The sequence below is a fragment of the Podarcis raffonei genome, chromosome 2, assembly GCF_027172205.1.
Source record: "Podarcis raffonei isolate rPodRaf1 chromosome 2, rPodRaf1.pri, whole genome shotgun sequence".
Lineage (NCBI taxonomy): Eukaryota > Metazoa > Chordata > Lepidosauria > Squamata > Lacertidae > Podarcis > Podarcis raffonei.
Genome location: NC_070603.1, coordinates 72,861,808 through 72,884,405, shown reverse-complemented (window position 1 = coordinate 72,884,405; position 22,598 = coordinate 72,861,808). Strand labels below are relative to the sequence as shown.

Here is a 22,598-nt window from a genome sequence, read left to right as displayed (position 1 = left end):
CTTGCCTCAAAGCTCATTGCCTCCTAAGCACAGCCCTTCATACTCCAGTCACCAAGTGCTTAATCTGCCGCTTTCCCCCTTTGCATTATGGTCCTGCTCACTTTACCGGTGCTCCTGGGTGCACAGTTGAATCAGAAGGCATTTCCTATGTATTTGCATGTCTGTGTATACATCAACACATGGTGAATGCAATTTGGACAGTTGTTGCTGCTAGTCTGTCTGCCTACTGGATTACAGTGTGCTCCACTTATATTCTTCCTGCTTTGTTCAATAAGCCTGGGAAGGGATGAGGAGAAAGGACACTTTCTAAAGGAAACACAGAGTTCCCAGTCCCATGTCTGCCTCATGCAAGGTTGAGGTGCATATCTGCATATAAAAAGTAGTGGTGGGCTTGATCCTTCCCAACAACTACTCTCGCCTGCCTCCTAAGACCACTGAAAGGAGAGAGATTTGGCGACTGGGTAGGTGTGGTGGATAGAGGGAGCAGATGAAGGAGTAAACATCTCCTCTTCCTTTTGATTCTCTTTTCTAAATGCCCAGCGCTGGCATTATTATTAACTGCTAACACATGTTTGGGAAAACTTGGGTGTGCCGTGCTAACTTGTAGTTCTTTCCATCCTCAGTCCATTGCTCTTTAGGATTAGAGTCAGAAATAATTATTTGCAGAAAAGTATGCGGTGAAACAGATAAAGCCAATGTAGGAAGCAGTAAATGTACTGTAGGGAAAGCATACAAAGAAGGAACCTCAGAATGATTGTTCAAAATGAGCATAGCAAGTTGATTGGCTGGACTAGTCTCAATGAAACAGATTTAGGCCTGCATAAAGTGGCACATTATATAAGTGACTTGCGCTGTGTATACATCTTTCATTTGTAGACAGCCATGGCTCATCCTTGTATCTTTCTATTTTGTTTATTTGGGGATGCACTTGCTCCTTAGGGAGAACCTAACACAAGCGAGTTAAGGATAGGGATGGGAGATACTCAATTCAGTTCACATTTAAAGGCAAACCTACCTAATTTTGCAGTGCGGTTCTCCAGCCAAGTAATGTGTACAAAAAGATATGTATTAGAGAAAAAGTGTGTCCATAAATACATATATTAGTGAAAATATCACAAAATGCATTCTATTCTGGGAAACTGCTTTGCAAAAATGTAGGCAAAATTGCATACAAAAATGTATATGTATTAGAAATTTGCACTAAAATGCTGATAAATTTTCATTGGAACTTGGGGGGGGGGGATCTCAAACAGATGTGGAAATGTGGAGACCTGAACTCAAGATTTGAAAAATGAGAAACTGAAATTGACACATTCACCCATCTCTAGTCAGAGTTAGTTTCATTTAGGAGGCAGGAGTATTATTCTCAAAGACATAAAAAAGTCATGCTTCTTTGACTACAGTGTTGTATCATTCATAATGCCTGTATCCCAGAAACCTAAATTGCATTAGCTTGTAATGGAAGCCAGTGTGGTAGGAATACAATCAGACATCATTATCCAGTATTGTGGCTTCATAGGGAGCTATGTGCTTTACAGCCAGAGGGCTTCATCTTCCATCTAGACTCTTATGCAGCCCTTGACTTTAAAAAGGTTGCCCACCACTGCTCTAGAGAGACCTGCTACAACTGGAAATGCTACTAGAATTAATAGAGGCATTAGTTGTATCACCTTTGAATCCTAAGTTTCCCCCTGTGGGATCTCATTACATACATGAAGGAGTCATATTTATTTAGCTGTGTTTAAAAAGAGACCAAAGAAACCAGAGTTAAATGAAGCTGTGACCAAATGTAGATAAAATGATGGATAAGAAGAAAACCTATTGCTAGAATTGCACAGGTGAAACTGCAGTCCCCCATACCTGTTTTCCAAAGCTGTATATAAATCTATAACCATCCTGATTACCAAAGTTTCCATTTTTGTCAAACGGTACCTGTTTATAAACAGAAGCTTTTTTTTTCTAACGAGAGCAGTAAAGCTCTGTAAAGCTTCTGTAGAGGCCATATAGAAAATCAGAATAAAGGACAGTTCTGGAACTTCACAAAAATAGATGAGCTTGAAGGAAAGAAGGCCTTCTTTTGCCACAGTCTTTCTAAACCTAAAGGGGTTCAAGCAAGTATCATGGTTAATTAAGCTACCTTCCCTACAGCAACCTTCCCCAACCTGATACCCTCCAAAGGTTTTAGACTACAACTCCCAACAGCCCCAGCCAGCATGGAGGGCACCGGGTTGGGGAATTAAAGGAATTTAATTAAACAACTGAATTCTTAGAATTCAGCGCAATTGCTACACAAATCCAGAAGAGAAGCAGTCACAGTATTCATAGTGTTCTTCTTGTTTCAGATGGTGATGGTTGGCATCAGTCAATAACAGGAATGAGTGAATGCCACAGATTTTTATATGGTCATTAAATTCCCCAGACTGCCCACTATTCCTCCATAGATCAGCCCCACATTATTTAATAGTCTTCTAATATTCTTGAGAGGCACTATAATAGCAGTGTGGGAAACCCAAATACCACCTTTATTGAGCACAGTGCCATCTAATTTATCTGTAAGCCACCTGGGGGGAAAGGCAGGAGATAAATAATGATTACAATCTGTATCCACTTATGTTCCAAATTGAGCCCAAGTCATACAGAACAGCGTATGAGTATCTTCAATATGAAGATCTGTTTTTAAGGTATTTTGGGTTTTTACACATATCCTTTTCCACACTTACTTCCTCCTCCTCACATCCCCACATTTAGATGCATTTGTACAAATAGATTTCAAGTGCACACAAGTACTGATGTCTCACACAGCCTTGCTCATGGACAGGACAAATATCTTTACAGGAATCCCCCACCACTCCTATCTCAAACATGTGTGCAGACAGTATTGAAAGTGTTCTCTTAGGCACAACAGCAACATGACTGGGTAACAGCCTCACCTACGTTGCACAGAAAGTCATGATTATAGCAGTTCTGAGAGGAAGAAAACTGACAGTAACTTTTTCATCCTTCCAAACGACAAATCTTTTCATCATAATCCCAGAGAATATTGCAAAGACCTCAGCCAGTCGGATAACAACACTGAATTCCTGGAAAACTTTATCGCCCTCATGGAAAAGGTGACGCCTGACTCCAAGCAATGTAAGTACCCCCGGGGCATGCAGTGGAGACTCAGCCTTCTCTCAAGAAACACTCAGCACTGTTTGGGTGAGAGAACCAAGGAAAAACCCAGAAGCAAAAGCGTGCTTCTGCTTTAAAATATATACATTTAAATGTTGTTGTTGTTTTTTAAAAAATGGAGCATAGCTTATGTTTGCCAAAAAAATAAAAATTCTTTGGATCAAGAGTGGGGGGACATTTGGCCCTCCAGATGTTGCTGAACCACAACTCCCATCAGCCCTAGCAAGAATGGCCAATGTCCAGGGAACATGGGAGCAGTAATTCAGCAACACCTGGAGGGGCAAAGTTTTCCCACACCTGATTTAGATGGAGTGCACCCTATGAAGAAAGAATTGGGGTGGATTACTATTCTCTGGGGAAGGTTGTAGTATCAGTTCTCTGGTGTCAGGAAAGGAGGATGCAAATGATGAATGAAACCCCCAAGTTCACAATGAAATACTGGGCATATCCACTTGGAAGCAAACTCCATTGAATTCTATGGGGCTTATTCCCAGGAAAGGGTGTCTCGGATTGCAAGCACCGTCACTGAGTAATGCAGTTTGTCAAGCATAAATGTGACCATCAGCAGGTACTCTAGTTGTGATCTGGTTTGAACCAGGTCATATTCCATATAAGGCTGGTGCTCTCTGATTCCAATGTTAGTAGTACACATTTCACAAAAGTACCTCATGTATAAAACCGGTCTGTTCCTGAGACAAATCCCCAACCAAGGCAGACAAATCCATTTCCAGGGATAGCATAAAAACAGTGAGATTGCATTGCAAGAAAACAGCCTGCTATTAAACATCAGTTAAATTTTCTAGTGATAACGCAATTCAGCACTGAAAATAAGGTAAGAAGCCTATGGACTATCACTCCCCTCTGTGTATGAATTTTTTTTTTTTAAGTCTTTCACCTAAAGTATCCTTAGTTTGGAGACAACAACCTCTAGAAGTCCCCTTCCAATCCTGCCTATAATTGAAATGCCACATTTAAGCTTTTCTTTCTTTGCTGTACTCAGCGTGACTGAGAAATGGAAGCAGTCTCAAAGTCCATGCCCACATGGCAGAGAACTATGTGGCTTAGCTGGCAGACATCTGTGGCAACTGCATGAAACAAAAGAGGGCCAGGAAAGGTTCAGTGTCTTTTCCCATAGGGCAATGCACAGAGCAAACAACTGGGAAGGAATTGTGCCCCGCATAGTAGCAGTGCTAAGAGATGCTCTAGGATGGGGTGGAGGATGGGAAAACTGTTGCCCCACAGATGTTGTTGGACTTATCCCATCAGCCTCAGCAATGCTCAAGGGTTATGGGAGCTGTAATCAGAAGGGCCCGCAGGTTCTCCATCATACATGACCTAGACTCTCTGCCAGTGGTGCCCACCTCTATTAAGTCAAGTAAAAGGGGACATAGACCTACCATGTGGTGGCAGCAGTAATGTGGAGAATTATGCCAGAGGCTGCCTGTCCCACCAAGACAACTTAGGTAAGAGAGTTCTAACTTGAGAGACAGCAGAACTGGAGAAGCCAAGGTGCAACAGGTTACCAGCAGAGTTGGTAGGACTTCCAGGATTGAGAGGAGAGTCATTGACCACATTGCAAAACTAGCATAACACTAGAAAGTACTGGGATGCACTAGTAGAGCTGATCATGTACTCTAAGGTTTATTAATTTTGTGAACATATATAACTTAATATACATAGCCAACTAATCAAGTTATAAGGATCACACAGCAACCTCAGAAGCTTATCAGCTAAAGGCAACCTCTGCAGGGCATTCTAACCAGTGAGCATTGAAAGGGTCTGCTGCACACCTTGCAGTATCCTTGTTTTCCGATGCAGTTTAAGTTGCTGCTGAAACAAGTGAAAAGGCGGCTATGCAAGAAGAGAGGGAAAAGGCAAGCAAGAGTAGAAGGCAAAGAGGATTCTTCACCATCATACTTTAAAATGGAGTGGAACCCTCCTCAGGGGATATTCAATAAGCAAGACTCTGGATTGGAGACATTTCTCTCTTTCTCTTTCAAGGTGATAACTTCCTCCTTCACAACCTCATCCTGGACACAGGAATCACCCAACAGCTGGTGGAAAGAGTGTGGAAGGACCAAGACCTTAACACGTAAATACAATTTAATTTCATTGCTCTTTCAGACACTGGGAGCATTTTGGTGCCCCAACAAGAGTATTTTCCAACCGGGAAGAAAGTAGATATATTTTCACCCTGTTCACCTTGAAACACTCTTCTGAGAGGCTAGCAGGCCTATACAATTGGTCAGTTCTGGAGAAGGGATAAAAGGAAATCCAACTAATATATAACTCTACACGATACAGATACAGATACAGACCTAGTCATCTTAGATTTTTGAAAATAGGATTAGCTTTAAGAACAAGCTTAAAGTGGACTTAAGTCTTCCTACGTTAAAAGGGCTAGGTGAGGTTTTAAGTGGAAAAAGGCTCAGATGAAAGTTTCAGCTTTCCAGTCAGTATAAAACCAGTGAAAACTAGTCTAATTTATCAAGGCTAGAGGGTAAATTTAAAACCAGTTAAAGTTGAAGGCAAGTTAAAATTTTATCCAAGCTAAACTGCAAGTCACAACTTAAAATGCATGGTAACTTGACCATTTAGAGGTTCTTTCAGTTCAGTATAAAATCAGATAAAAGTTTTTCATTTTCAAAAGTTTGTCCACTCCCATTCCCAGGGGGCAATACTAACCTAAATGCACACCCCCCCTTTTATTATTTATTAATTTTCTATACCGCCCTTCATCTGGAGATCTCAGGGAGGTTCACAACATAAACATACAATATGATTGGTGCTTTTTTCTGGGAATACTCAAGGGTATGGACACTTTTTTTTCAAATATAACAACTTCATGGTGAGTACCGGCACCATATTTTCTTGTAAAAATGCACTGAAGATAATACATAATGAAAACAAAGGGCGGAAAACACAAACCATACCTACCACAGTTATAATGATCAACACATAGGCTAAAGGTGCAGGGCAAAGACAAATTGGTGAGAAGCAGAACTTTGGTATATTGCTTGAGGTTGTAACTTTCTATCTCTGCCTTTCTATAGGTATAGCCTCTTAGCTGTGTTTGTTGCCACAGATGGTGGTATCACCCGCGTCTTCCCTAACAAGTAAGTGACAAGTGTTGTATCATCTGTAGCTGAAGAGAATATGTTTAGCATTTAGTGGCCCCAATCTACCGTAATCTAGAGTTAGTAATGATTAAGGATACACTCCTAACCACATCTACTCAGAAGTCAGTCCTGTTGACTGAAGTGGAGCTTACTCCCAGGTAACTACAGTTACTTTGCAGCCCAAGTCCCAGTGAAACTAATGCAACAATTTAATTACTTCCTTAAGGGTGCAAATGTTCATGTATTGTCATATCTATATGAAACATGTTTTACGCATTTTTATCCATGTCAAGCTACATTGAAAAAAAACATATTTTATAAGTATTTTATGTACATTTTATTGCACTTCTTGTCCTCTTAAGCATTTCTAACATCCGAATTGATTTGATTTTGATCTGATTGATTATACAGTATTTCTATGTCATTTTTAATTCAACTGAATGCCAAGGCAGCCTTCAAACAATAATAGAACATCTCAAATACAGCATAAATCATACCAAATAATTAACAAATTTACAGTGAAACAGTTATAATCTACAAAACACTGTTAACAAATCAAGAAACTAAAAAATAAGCTAAACATCACAATTAAAGCAAAAGTCATAGGATTAACAAATCAATACAGCACTTATAATTCATAAAACACTATTAACAACATTAACAAAATAGCAACCAAAAGATGAACTAAGCACTGTGAAGTTCATGCACGCAGACACTCCACACCCTCTGTTCATCTTATTAAAATACACAAACGCATAATGCCCATGGCAGCAACTCGCTTCTGAAGGTTCCTTGGGCTGGAGGTGAAGCCACACAGGTGAAACCAGCCCCCCCCCAATGGCAAACAGAGTCTCTCTCCCCTCATAGTTCTTCCTCTGGAGGCTCCTTGGGCTGGAGGGTGGGACAAGGCAGATGGGAAAAGCCATAACTGTTGGCATTGTTAGGTTTCCAAAAATTACTGTTGAGGTAGACAGAATACTAATGGTACATTACTTTGGGCGTCCAGCAAATCCATTCCTTGATATGTTCTTTTAAGGTGTTGAATGACCTTCTTTTTAGCACAAGGAGCAAAAGGTAATGTCAAAGTGTAGCCACTAACAACTTTGCAGCCTGTGTCACTGAAGGACACTTCTGGTTAATAAGACCCTCACAACACTTTTCCTGACGACGAAATAGATTTGTATTCCCAACTACCTCCTTCAGGGGGAAATTATTAGTGGTAATTTACTGGGTTCAGGTGCCCTTGGTGCTCAAAGGAATACAGGCTGCCAACTATTAAGTTTTAATCAGCGCTGTGATTCTGTGACCCTTGTGGTTTTAGAGGTTCCTGAAAGCGTGTAATTATCTTTAAAGGCTGACAGTAGACAATGAATTGTGCCCGCGTAACTTGTGATTCACTAAACCAAATGCAGCTTGAAAGGGGCCTGGTAGAATTCCTGATCCTCTGTTTGCCTGGGGCTGCAAAAAGGGTGGGTTTGCCAAGCACTTGTCTCTGTGCAAAATGAAAACTGTAAATGGCTGGTAGTCTTAATAAAAGAACATTTATGGCTCAATACCATCCTATATTTCAGAGGTGAAATATATTATTTGTTTACATATGATGATCCATCTCTACAATTCTGTGTATATGTATGCATAATGAACATTTGGACTTTCTCAGCTATCACCTCCCTGTCTCTAAGACTGGTTGTGAAAGTATAAATGTTCATAGTACATATTATTGATGGGTTTACAAAAAAAGGCCAATATTTTATTTGCGGCTATATGGAAAATGAAATCTCTGCCAAAAGCTTGTGACATTCTGTGGGGCTGGTTGATTTCATTAAAGAGCTGCTGAAGACTGGGAAGAAGACCGGGAGCCCTTCAACGCCAGTTTCTATCGGAGAAGCCTGGATAACAAAGGCCACATCTTTAAGACCCCTTACAGGGATTGTAAGTATGCCCTACACAGTGCTCCAAGTGGGTGGGACTGGTTTGCCCTGCCCTCAGCTTCGATAGCCTTTATAAGCATGGAACTACAGGAATTGGCACCAGACATCTGGCTACAGGGTGTGAGGCAATAAAATCTGCTTAAAGGCTTACTACAAGGACAGTGATAGTAATATGTAGTATTTACATAGTCTTGATCAAGCCACGGTTCCTGAAGCTCTGTAATAAATGGCAGGCAAAGAACCCCAGCATGCCTCCAGGTCCGTAATTTATAGCTTCTGAGCTTAGGTTTCTTGCACCATAAGGGATCTGCCACTTTGCATTCACAAACTCCACTGAGGACAAGGGGTAATGTAATAAAGCGGTTCACTGCTTGCTGCATATGCTGTGGCTACCCTTTCATATTATATGCAGTGGGTAATTGCTTAAGCAGGAAAGTGTTCTCTTCATAGATTACTAATTAGAATGTTAATAAAATAAAAAAGTAAGGCACAACCTTTCATTTTGTCACCACAAGGAAGCAGGGAGGGGGCACTGGCAGGAAGGCAGCCCTGCATGGAACCATAAAGCATTGCCACCCAAGCCAGAGAGTGCTTTGCAGCAGTTATGCTGCCTGTGCCACCCACAGACTGGCAGGTCCTTTTTCTTCTTCTTCCCCCTATAGTCAACTACCGAGGGCTGGAACTGGAAAACAACACAGTTGGGATCCTTGTCAGCACAGCAGTTGAGCTCAACTTTGGTGAGAGGCACCTGAAACCAGCAGGTAAGAATGATGGGGCGTTTGCCTGTATCTTTGTCTGGAATGTCTCTCCTGTCTTCAGGCCTTCTGGTCTACATCAGTTGCAGCTGTGAAGCCTTCCGCAGCCTCTCTAGCAGTCTACATAAATACCAGCTCATTGTCTTCAGTCAGGCTGCAAAAACGCTTGGATTTCTTTGGGCTATTGGGCTCATGTGGCCTTTGTGTAATCCTTCATGCTTTCACGTTAGCAGCTAAGTAGTTTTTGTTTCTCAGTTCTGAATGAAGCTGGTTTTAGGAAAAATGCATCAAAATGCAGTATTTAATAAGAAACAACAGGACAGCTGAGTTAGATGCACACCATTCATTTAAAGCACATGACTTCCGCCAAATAATCCTGGGAACTGTAGCTCTGTGGGAGGTAAACTACAGTTCCTATTATCTTTAGGGGGAGCCATGGGCTTTAAATGTGTGATGTCTATGCAGCCCAGGTTTTTAGACAAAAAAAGATGACATTTTTCTAACCTGAATATCTCTTTTGTTTTCCCTTTCCAGTGGTTGGAGTGAAACTTGACCTGGAGGCATGGGCCGAAAAATTTAAAGTCCTTGCAAGTAACCGAACAGAAAGGGATCAGCTGGGGACACGAAGAGTAGGTGGTGAAAAATATCCTCCTGGAAAAGGATCTGGGATTTTGCATTTTGTAGATAACATGGTTGGAGCTGAGGAGCACTTGCAAGTCCACTCTGCATCCCCAGTGCTGTTCTAACACTGCAGCACAGCAGTCACCCTCACCACTGACATGCCAGCTTCCCTCTGGCAACAGTGAATGAACCCCAAGAGGCAGTGCTTTTTTTCTTTTAAAAAATGTTTAAGGGTACTCTCATTTTGACTCAAGAAAATCACCATTTTATAGTTCAAATCAGGAAAAATAAATACAGTTAATGGACAAAAGAACAAAGATTCACAAAATGTTTAGGGGTATGCATCCCCCCAGAAGAAAGCACTGCCCAGAGGTTATATATCTATATCTATATATATCTATATCTATATATCTATCTTACTGTTCCTGAAAGAGGTGGTTTATCATCCTACTTCATAACACTTCTTTGCCCCTCCAGTTCATTTTGAGGATCCTGCATGCTTAAAAAATTAAGATGCTAAAATTAGAGACACTTTAATATATCTGGGGAAGATATTCCATAAAGAAGGGCCCACCAATAAAACAAAGACATTTCTGGTAACTACCAGCCTAGTTCCTAAAAGGTGAGGCTCCCAAAACTGGGGTCTCAGAGAAAGCTAAAGAACAGCAAGGTTCGTATGAGAAACGGAGGTCTGTCAGATCTATTGACCTAAAGTCATTTAGAGCTTTGTAGGACAAAGACAAGACAGCAACTGAATTGTGCCTGAAAACAAGTGAAGACCACCAAGGTATAGTCCAAGCAGTGAATCCCGTTGCCAGTCCATGTTAGTGTTTTTTTCTGCTGCTGCTGCTTCTTGCTGGCACATTTCACTTCTATTCCTTAGAAAGATTTTCAAACCACTTTTAAGACGACTTTTTACTAGTTACATTTTCTCCCACTATGGATCTCCATGTGAACAATCCATGCGCTATTACTACTATTCTCAGCAGGAGTGGCTTCAATCCTGCAAAACTGGTCTGGCACCCTTCTTCCCCGCCCTCTTCCCCTGCCCTATCTTTAACCTTGGGTGGACAGAAGCAGATCTGTGAGAGTTGATTATTACACTCCATTTTACTCTGACTGGACAGTCATCATAATTCCCCACGTACAGCACACTGCAGCAATCTAAACATTATTAGAGTATAGATAAATATTGCCAAAGCTGTCTCTATTCTCATTTCCTCACAATTCCCTTCTGACTTTGGAACCTGTTCCTCTTGTGATTAGGAAGGGTGTGGATGTGTGATTTAAGTAAGTCAGTTTTGAGATGTGTTTAGAACTCTCTTGGTGTCATTGCCTTTCTTCTTTCATTTCCAGTGTGACCCCTCCACAGGCTGCGAGATGGACTGTGAGGCTAATTACAAGGTAAACATGGAGGAAACAGATGGAAAATAACTGGGCCTTTTTGCTGATTGTTAAATAGCGACTCTTGCTGCTTATTGTAGTGTATCCTTAGCTGCTTCCTAAACCAGAAAACTGTCAGAAATCCTGATGTGGGGTGAAGCAGTCGCCTTGGGCGGCATAAGCCAAAGAGTCAACACCCTCATGGGCACCACCTCCAGTGGATAAATAGTGCCATCAATGGCATCAGTTTGACAAGATCTTGCCTCAGGCAGCAAAACAGGGGGCACTGCCCTGTGCATGTGTGTGTGTGTGTGTATACATACACATACCAAGCTTTGTTTCCACCACCTTTATTCCCTTGCTCTTAGACTACCCTGATCCTTAAACACATGCGAGCACTATAAATGTTTATAGAATGACAAGGAATGCTCAGTTATGGTTGCCTTTGCTCATTATAGAGACAATCAGGCATGTAGACTAATGTCTAAACCAGAATTTAGAAGCCACTGCAAAACACAAAGTATTGTTCAATCTTTCAGGACCTCCTTTGTGTTCTCATCGATGATGGGGGTTTTCTGGTACTTTCCAACCAGGAGGATTACTGGTTCCAGGTAAGCTGTGCTTTTTCTATAGCAGGGGTAGAGAACCTCCAGTCCACAGGCCAAATTAGGCCCAACAAGGGGTAACAATTTAGCTCATCGTTTTCCCCAAATCACACCTACTTGTCCCACACCCACTGTCATATGCAACGTAAGGTGTGGGGCAGACAGAAATGCATATATGAACAATGTAGAGCTTGGCAAGCAAGGCTTGTTGTCAGCCCCAGCCCCTAGGTAAAGGACTGCTTGCTATCAAGCCCACTGAGATCAGCTGCACTACAGAAGTCCTTGCTGAGGGTACCATAGGGCAGCCAATCCCTGGGATTTGCTATAAGCACGGATCAGCTCATATTCCTTTGTCTCACTAGCTTGAATGCAAGTGGCTCAAACCAAACCCACAAAGGGGAGTAATTACTTTGGGTCATCTAACATCATTATGATATCAGACAATTTACCCATGAAGGACCCCAGTTGCCAACATGCATGTTCAGAAGCTTACTACATGTTTAGCAGAGTTTATACATTGCTCCCATTTCTATTGGGCTGGTAGCATTACTGCTAATGCTCACAAGTATTTTTGCAGCACCCAACCAATGCCTTACGCATTATCAAAATGCCAGCCAATACTTTTTTTACATTTAATCCAGATTTCAATGGCTAATAGCCACAATGGCTATGTTCTACCTCCATTTAAAACGAAAAAGAAAAGAAAGAAAACCAAATAGAAGTAGGCATTGTCCTTCCCAAGGAAAGCATAAATTTCCATTTTTCCCATTGTCAAGCATGGTGACTTGGTATAAACACATATACATATGGAGATACATGGTGGGAAAGACAGTGGAGGGTGAGGGAGGAATGATTTAAGAGGAAGGACAAAAATCCACACGGCTGAGATGCCTTCCATCAAGCTCCGCCCACTGGTATGGACAGCAATACTAACAAATATAGTGATGGGGGGGGGGGGAGATGCATGGAAGCTGAAGCACCAAACTTGCACACAGAAAAATCTGATCATTACCCATCTGCAATAAAAGGTCCCTGTCTGGAAGCACCCATGGCTGGAAAATGCATAATCAGCTTGATACAGCTTAAACAAATTATTTCATCCTTTTTTTCCCTTTTCCAGGTAGGGAAGTTCTTCAGTGAGGTCGACGCTCACTTGATGTCTGCTCTCTACAACAACTCGTTCTTCACACGGAAAGAATCCTATGACTTCCAGTCAGTCTGCGCTCCAGAACCTCCAAGCAATACGGGAGGCGCTCCGCGTGGGGTGTACGTGGTGAGTGGGAGCTCCCATGCCATGAAGGCTTACCTGAAGGTTTCAGCATTGTGCATACAAGTGGGGATTGGCTTTACAGGTGGAATTATGTAAACACAGTAACCAATTCATCACCATTTCTTCTCGTAAAGTCATTTCATTTTCTTCTATTCATGGGCCACGTAGTTCATGGGTCTGGTAGTTTACTAACCACAATGAGTCATTGAGATGTTTCCAAGCTCCTGATCTTTGTCTAGTACTAGTAAAATCAGTGCTAGGTATCTCAGAAATTGTATTATGAGGAAAGTGATGCCAGGCAAGCCCATCTAATCACAAATTTTGCATGTCTGGGTGTGCTCGCAGTGCTCATGAGTAGGGTTGCTCTGGCTCTTTGTGAACCTCATCTTCTCTGCATCATGAACCAATGGATACCTCTGTAGAATTATTTGTGTATTCTCTATCAATGGCAAAGCACCATTAGATGCAGATAAATGTGGTCAAAAGGTTGGGTTATTCAAAACATTACAGAATCCTGCCTCTGAGCTTCGTGTTTGATCCTTAGCGTGTGAAAAGCTGCTACAGCACATTGAGCTTGAGCTAACAGTGGTATTTTTCTGTTGACAACCACATTTCCCTTATCCCTTTATGTCCAGCCAACAATGGCAGATTTCCTGAACCTGGCCTGGTGGACTTCAGCGGCTGCATGGTAAGCCTTTCTTTTGCCCTTTACTGGATAAGCTCTTAGAGCAGGACAGGAATGTCACACATTGGGCCACTCTGCACTGCACATAATAGTGAGAGAACACACATCAAGAAGTACCTAAGGTTGTCAACATTTCAACAAGTTCTGCAAAGATCTAAGTCAAAGTCCATTTAGGTGGTCTGTAGAATGGTTGCAGAACTATTAAAAATATCTGTACTTTCCCACTGTACTTGATTTATTTTTCCCCATGACAGAAATTGATGCCATCTTAGCCTGAGCTGGATTATCGAACATAATTTTCATTATTTGACTTTTTACCTACCGGATAAAGGAGCCATTTTCAGCAGCTAGGGCCCATTATTTTGATTATATGGTGTAGATTTTCACCATGATGTTTTGTTTTTCTTCATGTTTACTCCAGGAGTGAAATGCTTGTGTTTCCCCCCAAAAAAAAATTCGTACCACCCTACCATGCTTGGGTAACATGGTTTTATCAGCTGTGTATGCATGGGTTTCATGAGATGCAATTCAGCTAACCTACACCTGTTGTTTTATTTGACATAGATAGGAAACTGTGTGCTTGTAAGGGTGTCATTGCTTGGAATTAACCATGGAAGGAAAGCTGTGTCTGCCTCTATACAGTACATAATGTAAATATCAATTTGTAGCTGTTAACAAAAAAGAAGCACCCTAAACAAAATTGCAACTATATGTCCAGCCCTGCCTCCGTCCACTTGCACCCCTCTTGTAAACTGACAAACATGACACCAAACTTCAGAGCTCGCATTCATCACATTAGAAAGGGAAGTCTTTTAAATTGCAATTATAAGCCTTGTTTTTTAATTAAAAGACTGAAAACCATTAAAAAGGCAACACTATAGTTATTAAAAGATGAGATAACTAGGCAGAAAAACAAGAAAGTTTACTACGTGATCCACCAAGACTTCCAACGATTTTTAAGTGGCCCACAAAAAAGTCTGAGAACTACTGATCTTGAGGTTCCTTGCTTCTTTCTACCCTTTTGGCCTGGAAAAGTGAGACTTCATATCTTTTTGGTCCCATAAGCCAAGGAACTTATTTGGGTTGGTGACTTGCATTTGTTTTCTTCACCTAATAGCTCTGCTGTTTTCTTCTATAAGGTCTCTGTTTCAGCAATTCTTGTATGGACTAACCTACAATAGCTGGTTTCAAACAGGTAAGCTCCCTACTGCATGCATCTGGAAGCAAGTTTTCCTCACATTTAAAAAGTTTTTGTGTAATTGGGGGGGGGGTTGCAACAGGTGTGTAGGTGTAAACATTACATGAATGCAAAAACTTGGGTCATGTGATATGGCTTAATTTCTAAATAAGAGGTATAGAGTTGATCTTCTCTGAAAACCATACTTGGGTCCTGTTACATGGGAGCTGTTTCCCTGTCCATAGATGTGCAGAGAATAATTGATTTATTTGTTTGTTTTTAGAAAGGAGGAGACAATGGCATTCTGCCCATGTGTAATGGCACACTTTTCTAAATAAGTGCTGTGCAATTCCGATAGTGATAAAAACAGCAAGGTCAAAAACTGTAGCCCTACCAAGTCAAAATGTCACCAGCCACCACTGTGCAGGTGCCATACCTATAATTTACACACAGGTTAAAAAACCCCTCCCCAGGTGCTGCTATTCCCATGGAAATTTGTGGGAACTGCATTTAGGATATTTTTTTTAATCCCCTGACATGTCTGCAAGCCCTATAATTAACATAATGTGTGGTTAAAGCCCTTAGACACAACATTAAAGGAGAACAGCTAATTTAGATGATTCAGGAAGGATAAATGTTTGCCACTTCCATTATTTCCAACTGTATGTATTGTGTGTCCGAACAGAGGATGTCGCAGCTGACAGCATGGAATCCAAGGAGACCAGCTGCATCATGAAGCAGACCCAATACTATTTTAGCACAGTTGACTACACCTACAACACCATCATTGACTGTGGAAATTGCTCCAGGTCAGTGGGAGATGTCCCTGCTATAAAGATTCATACTAGCTGATCAAAACTGTTGGTCCCTAGAAGGTGGTAATCCCTTCTGGCTCAGGTCTCTTTTAAAGTAGGGTTAAAAATTATCACCAGAATTAGTAGTATAGAAACTAGTGAAGGGCAGTGAGTGGTATTTGGCTAAGATACAAGAGATCCTGGTGGAGTTATGCAAATAGATTGCTTTCCAGGAACAGGCAATATTGGTCTGAATTGGGGGGTGGGTGTATCTACACTACAGTTATCTGGTTGCCCTAGGCAGACAGAATGAATACTAAACCAAACCAAACATTGTGTCAAATGCCTTATTTTAAAAGCAAAAGTAGATGCCACAGGAGGCTTGGGGGCAATCAGGAGCAGGACCATGACAGGCCAATGTGAGGAGTTTTTACCCTCATATACACACTAACCACCATTCTGATGAAAATCACCCCATTCCAAAACTGTTGTTTACATTGTGAGGGAAGCTCCGGCTGACAGCAACTGGAAATAGGAGCTGGGGTTGGGGGGCGTTCATCAGGACTGCAGTGGGGGAGGAAAAAGTTAAATCCTTTCCCTACAGTCTTGGTCTCTCCCCTGCCCTGTGGTGACTAATTGTTTAAATAAAATAAGCAGTCACATTAGGTGTGAGAACACATTTAAAATAAGCTGTATTTTGGACCTAAATGCATATGATGGATAATGCCTAGATAAGTAAAGAAGCAAGCATAATCATGACCAAAAGTAAATTGTGTATTGCTATATTATTAGTCATATTTCCCTTCCAAATACACAAGAGTGGGGCCTGATCCTTCTTCCACTGCCAGTTGCATGCATTTAGAAAGGTAAAAAGTGGCAAATTGCACACACATACAGCTCTTATCTGATGCAGTTTGCATATATTTTGTATTTGGGCATGTGTAGTTTTGCCATAAGGCCAAATGTAACTTTAACCTTTATTTTATGAGCTGAATTGTTGTAATAATCTGCAGTAAATAGAAATAGTACTAAATCAGCATGATAGCAGCACTTCCTCCTTTCCCCACGCCCTTTTCTTTTTCTTCCCTAGGCTATTCCATGCACAAAGGCTTGCTCGCACCAACCTTCTGTTTGTTGTAGCAGAAAAGCCAATATGCAGCCAGTGTGAGTCTACCAAGCTTCTCCAAGCGGAGATAAAGGGTATCCTTTGCTTCTCAGCTCTGCTGCATGATGCGGTATCAGGTTCAACATAATGGGCCCAACCACATTGGAACCCTTCCCTCCCCTTCTCCCCCCTGCCTCGGCATTGCAGTGTTGTTTTTGTTGAGAGTGGAATTGCTGCTCTGTTTCTACATGCCAATGAATACTGGACTGTATTCATTGCGCAATTCCATGGCCCATGGCAACATTTAGAGTGGGAGGTGCATGAAAAGTGGGTGGTGCTTTTCAGGTCACATGGGCTGTTCCAGGGCACACCTCCACCTCCCCATTATCAGTTGGCATGCACATATGAAAATACTTACCTGTGCTAAGTCTTAATGCAAGCGGTGGGGTGTGAAATCCCTTTGGGTGATAGGTAGTTGATAGTTCTTTTCCCCCGAATTGAGATACTTACACACCTTTGTACATGCATGTTTTGCTTCATAACCTTCCTTCCAGGAGAGCTAGAAACTTCTTTTTAAAACATGTGGCCCCTTTATAGGCATGGTTCCTGGTGCAATCTGTTTATCAAACTGGCTGAGCTCTGGCTGATCAGGACAGGGCAAGGTGGAGTCGAAAAACACTCTACAATGGTACCTCGGGTTACAGATGCTTCAGGTTACAGACACTTCAGGTTACAGACTCCACCAACCCAGAAATAGTACCTCAGGTTAAGAACTTTGCTTCAAGATGAGAACAGAAATGGCGCACCGACGGCGTGGTGGCAGCGGGAGGCCCATTAGCTAAAGTGGTACCTCAGGTTAAGAACAGTTTCAGTTAAGAACGGACCTCCAGAACGAATTAAGTTCTTAACCCGAGGTACCACTGTAATGTAAAAATTTAAAGCTTTATTAATCAGAATATAGCAGTTAGTGCTCTTAACCCTGCAATATGCTCAAATTATGAATAAAGTCACCTAACATGCGTTCATACTTACAAAAGCACAACCTGGGTGGCTGGTTTAAGTGTAATGTGTTGATGAAAGACCAGTGCCTCTGGGTGTCCGCATGCCTGCCTCAAGAGTCTGCTGTGGATCTCTGACTTGCTTTAGTTTTGGGGTGTTCTTATACCTCAAAGGTATCATTTTCACTACACTAGACTGTCGCATGGACAGAGAGGCCATAAAACCATAAACCATGCTGCCCCTGGCAGAACCAAAAGAAAAGTTATACTTCCTTCTTATGTGGCAAATAGGCCCTTGGCTCTCTCCAGGGTGGCTGATATTACATTGCACAGTGTTATATATTGCCTGTTAGCTAGGCCCAGACTTGCTTTGGCTGCTGTTATGTTATGGCGATTACTCACTCCAGTTGCTTCTCACTCCCACAGCACTCTCTTCCTTCCCTGTAACAGGAAATCACTCTCACACATTCACACTCTAGGTTCCATTGGATTTATGGCTTAATTATACTCAAATAGCAGAAAGACCAGAAAAAGTCACAATAGCTTTAGACCTACAAGCCAGGTTAGTTACATTAGAAACATTAAAGTAAGTAATTGGAAGTTCTCTCTTGCATAATACTAGAACCTGGGGCTACCCAACAAAGCAGAATGCTGGAGGATTCAGGACACACAAAATAAAGTATTTCTTCACACAGTTAAACAATTGAATTTTCCACTACAAGATGTTGTGATGGTCATCAATTTCAATGGCTTTAAAAGGAGACTAGACAAATTCATGGATAATATCAATGGCTATCAATTATTATGGCTGTATATTGTCTCCAGTATCAGATCTGGTCTGCCTCTGATAATCAATTGCTGGGGAACATGAGTGGGGAGATTTCTGCTGCACTCATGCCCTACTTGTGGGGTTCCCAAAGGCATCAGGTTAGCTACTCTGAGAATGGAATGCTGGACGAAATGTTCCTTTGGCCTGACACTGAGAGCCAGCGCCGAGGGCCTTCTGGCGGTTCCCTCATTGCGAGAAGTGAGGTTACAGGAGAGTGGCGCCTGCCCTGTGGAACGCCCTCCCTTCAGATATGAAGGAAATAAGCAGCTATCTTCTCTTTAAAAGACATCTGAAGGCAGCCCTGTTTAGGGAAGTTTTTAATATTTAATGCTGTATTGTTTTTAACACTTGATTGGAAACTACCCAGAGTGGCTGGGGAAACTCAGCCAGATGGGCGGGGTATAAATAATAAATTATTATTATTATTATTATTATTATTATTATTATTATTATTATTATTATTATTATTATTATTAGACTCTTCTAATGTACTGTCTACACATGGTTGCATATTTTCCTTCCACACCCTACCAGTAGGTAGGGATCCTTATGGGATTCTGTTCATGTGAATTTAATTTGAAAATGAGAGTTATCATGTATCTTTCTGATGAAGCATTTATAGACGTGTAACAAAAAGCAGTAGATACGAATAAGCTGTTGCCCTCTCCCTGTGAAAAATTTCATGACAGACATTGGCTACATCCACACTGCTGGTTTCTCCCATTACTGTAATGTTTTGTTTACTTGTAAATCCACACAATGCAGTCATGAACCCCCAGTGTTTCCATGATTGGTGCCTCTTGTGTCCATCCCCCACCCATGTTTTGCAATGGTTTTCCTGTTTCTTGCACTATAGCTCTGCAAATATTCTGTGCTTGTGCTTGTTGGGTGGAAACATGGCCAGATTATAATGGTGCAAATAGAGCAATTGCTGTGACACTCAGATATTATTTGATACTTTGAAGTTGGGTCACCAGACATCATTGGTCAACCCCCATCAGGCCCAAGGGGAAGGGGGAAGCTCAGGACCTGGCCACCCCTGTGAAAAGACCTTGGTCTGATCCAGCAGGGCAGTTCATATGGTTGCTAGTCTCCATAGTGAAGGCCTCCTTTCTTTGACCCCACTTCTCCCCTCTTCCCTATCACTACACGTGTATTTATTGCCTTGTGCTATATTTTCTTTGACACTGCAAAGCTCCACCGGGAGATCCCAATCAGTGTGAACTAGTAGACAAGCCACGGTATCGAAAAGGTCCCCACATCTGTTTTGACTACAATGCAACGGTAAGTAGGAGGACACAAGGAGTGCATGGATATATCTAAAGTGGCTTTGCTCTGCTAGGAGGATAGCCTGGAATTTGAGAAACCCAAGGCTGAAGCTGTAGGCTAGAGCTTTCCTTGTCAAACCATTCTACTGATATGAAGGGCCATATCAGGGCTGTATGTAGGGGAAGGCTATAGTTCAGTGGGAGAACACCTATTTACATGTAGAAGGTTTGAGGTTTGATACCTGGCATCTCCAAGTAGAGCTGGAGGAAATTCCTGTTTGAAATCCTGGAGAGCTACAGCCAGTCATGGTAGGCAATGCTGAGTCAGATGGACCAATGGTCTGACTTTGTATAAGGCAACTTCCTATGTCCCTAAGGGATTCAGTTAGAGTACTGCTCTCAATAGGAAGCTGGAGTACCAGGCCACTAGTCCATCTACTCATCCCCTAGCCTCCTAATTCAAATGGCATATTTACTGTGGGGTAACACTTTGTCCCAGTGTAGCAAGATGCACTGCAAAGGGTGGAGATCAGGAACAAGCAGCCCAAAATTATGGGGCAGAGGAGGCCAAGCATGGCGTGGCTTCAGTGGCCAGCTCCTTCTCCTCTGTTCACTTGCCACGGAGGGGAAGGAGGGCTGAAGCAGCCCCTCACCGGAGGAGCCACCAGACGTTGAAGCTACACTGCTGCTGCGTTTAGCTGTACTCCTCAGCTCCTCCCGGCGGGCTGATGTTGCATGTGCGATGATGGGACATTGTGCATGTGTGATGTGACACACGCAGTGTTGCCCCCCTCTAAATCACCTTCGCAAGATGGCACCTCTGGGAGGTTGCGTATCTCTTTAATAAGGCGCTCCTTTTCTAATGGCAAAACCACTCTATTTGGGAGGTGGCACTGTTTTTGCCAACTATTCCTTAGATCTGATCAGGAAGTCCTACTAATCTCACTGGGCTCTATCTTAAAAAAAAAGAGATAATTTTCCTTTCCCATGCTTATAGGAACTGTGAGAATATGTACAGTGTAATGGACCCAGGATGGGAGATTGAAGTGTCTACTGAATCATAAAGACTATTGTGGTTCATGTTGAACAGCTTTTGAAATCACATTGAAAAACATGCAGGGAAGTAACTTATATATGGAATGACCAAAATTATCTATCCTTTTTTTGTTGTTTCCATAGGAAGATACCTCAGACTGTGGAAGAGGGGCCTCCTTTAGACCTTCTTTGAGTATCTTGTTATCTCTGCAGTTCCTCCTCCTCTATTTGACTGCCAGTCGCCATCCGCTGCCCTTGGTGTCTTGCCTTTGAAACATCCATTTAGTCTAGCCCATTCATTTTTGCTTTGTGCACCATCTCCATTCCCTCCAGACTTGCCAGAAGAGGGCAGCTGCCTAGTCCCATCAACTCTGGTTACACCTTGGCACTCACTCATGAGGACCTTCTCTTTCGTCATTCAGAAGTCCAGAAGCTATTCTCATTGTTTTGTTTCTTGTTTCCTGTCATCCTCTCCTTGCCCTTCCAGTGTCTCTGCACAGCAGGTTGTGCAGGTTGAGCTCTGAGCAAGACTTTGGGAAGCACGAACCATTGCGACTTTCTCCACACAGTGAACATCCTTGAGCTTTGATTCATTGCTCCCCTTTCCACCCATTGAGCTGTGGCCAAATAACAAAGAACAGCGGCCTCGTAAGTTTTTTTTCCCCATTGAATCCATGGAATTCTGGGAAGACCTTTGCCAGTTTTCATCAGGATATGTCTTGACATTTTATTGTCTTAAAAGTATTTAATCAACAATGCTGACAAATTGCTATTCTGTTTGAAACAATTTACTTTCCCATCCCAATCATGCAAACAGCAGCAACGACAAAATTATTCAATAGAACAGGAAAAACAATGGTATATTCTTGCCAAATTGGTTCTGTAGTCTAGTTTAACTTTTCAGCCAATTTAAATGGCTTATTAAACTCAAAAGTAATCCTAGGATGTCACCATGGCATCTCCATCCCACCCAGCCCGCTCTGTGTTTTCAAAGGCCATCGCTGCTGAATCTTTCATTAGTTAGATCCCATCTCAAATCAATTTTTAAATTATTATTTTTAGCCTGAGGATTTTAATCTAGATCTTTTTACATCCAATTTCCAAGCATTTTATCCTGACAAATTATAGTATTTGTTGTCAGCAACAAAGACACAGAAGAGAAAAAAAAGAAATTGACTTGAATTTTATGGTCAGTATTATTTATTTAAACTAACTCACACCATACTGAGAGGACTTAGAGAGCAAGCAGGGGAGAAGGAAGTGTGTGAAGATCCTTAGGCATACTAGTAACCCATACATGGTTGAAGGTCACAGTGGCTCTCGCTGTCTTTAGCAAAATGAATAGCAAGACAGAGTATTTCTAGTGGGCAAGAAACAGCCAAAACCCAGCAGTCCCTGGCTTCATTTTTTTCCTTGCCGAGCCTGTTCCCTGCGTGGCCCATAAATGTTTAAGTCCATCAAGAAAACAAGATGATCTCTTCTGCTCCCCCAAATCACTGTGAAGACTTCATTTTGGGATTTTTGAAGCATTCTACCCTTGAGGTGGTCAAAGGGTGGAGCTGACCAAGATAAAGATGACCTTTTTCCCAGTTCACACTGTCCCTTTTCTTCTAAAGGAAATTGTCCACCATGATTGGCAGCAACAATTTGTGCCAAACCAAGAAGGTGATAGCTAAAGGTTTTCTTCCTGGACTTTGTGCAGAAACCTGACTGCACCTTTAGAGTCCCCTCTATCCATGAAGTAATGGAATCACAGTGGTGGGCAATGGGTCACAACTAGAGCTCTAAATGCAGATGTTTTGCAGACAGCTAATTGTCTCCAGTGTCCATGCAGAGAAAGGTGAAAGAACTC

General features: G+C 41.9%; 1 protein-coding gene across 2 annotated transcripts in view; it reads left to right on the top strand.

Annotated features, from left to right (window-relative positions):
• The window catches only part of CACNA2D2 (calcium voltage-gated channel auxiliary subunit alpha2delta 2), a 518,774-nt gene extending 496,856 nt beyond the window's left edge, over positions 1 to 21,918 (top strand). For both annotated transcript variants that reach the window (XM_053377415.1, XM_053377414.1), the window contains 15 exons: positions 3,035 to 3,132; positions 5,173 to 5,263; positions 6,225 to 6,287; positions 8,119 to 8,222; positions 8,884 to 8,982; positions 9,511 to 9,605; positions 10,954 to 11,001; positions 11,520 to 11,591; positions 12,706 to 12,858; positions 13,491 to 13,543; positions 14,680 to 14,735; positions 15,403 to 15,526; positions 16,602 to 16,711; positions 19,639 to 19,727; positions 20,891 to 21,918. In XM_053377415.1, coding sequence (XP_053233390.1) covers positions 3,035 to 3,132; positions 5,173 to 5,263; positions 6,225 to 6,287; positions 8,119 to 8,222; positions 8,884 to 8,982; positions 9,511 to 9,605; positions 10,954 to 11,001; positions 11,520 to 11,591; positions 12,706 to 12,858; positions 13,491 to 13,543; positions 14,680 to 14,735; positions 15,403 to 15,526; positions 16,602 to 16,711; positions 19,639 to 19,727; positions 20,891 to 21,019 — 1,384 coding nt within the window. In that variant the 3' untranslated portion in view covers positions 21,020 to 21,918. The remainder of the gene's footprint in view (positions 1 to 3,034; positions 3,133 to 5,172; positions 5,264 to 6,224; positions 6,288 to 8,118; positions 8,223 to 8,883; positions 8,983 to 9,510; positions 9,606 to 10,953; positions 11,002 to 11,519; positions 11,592 to 12,705; positions 12,859 to 13,490; positions 13,544 to 14,679; positions 14,736 to 15,402; positions 15,527 to 16,601; positions 16,712 to 19,638; positions 19,728 to 20,890) is intronic.
• The last annotated feature ends 680 nt before the right edge of the window (positions 21,919 to 22,598 follow it).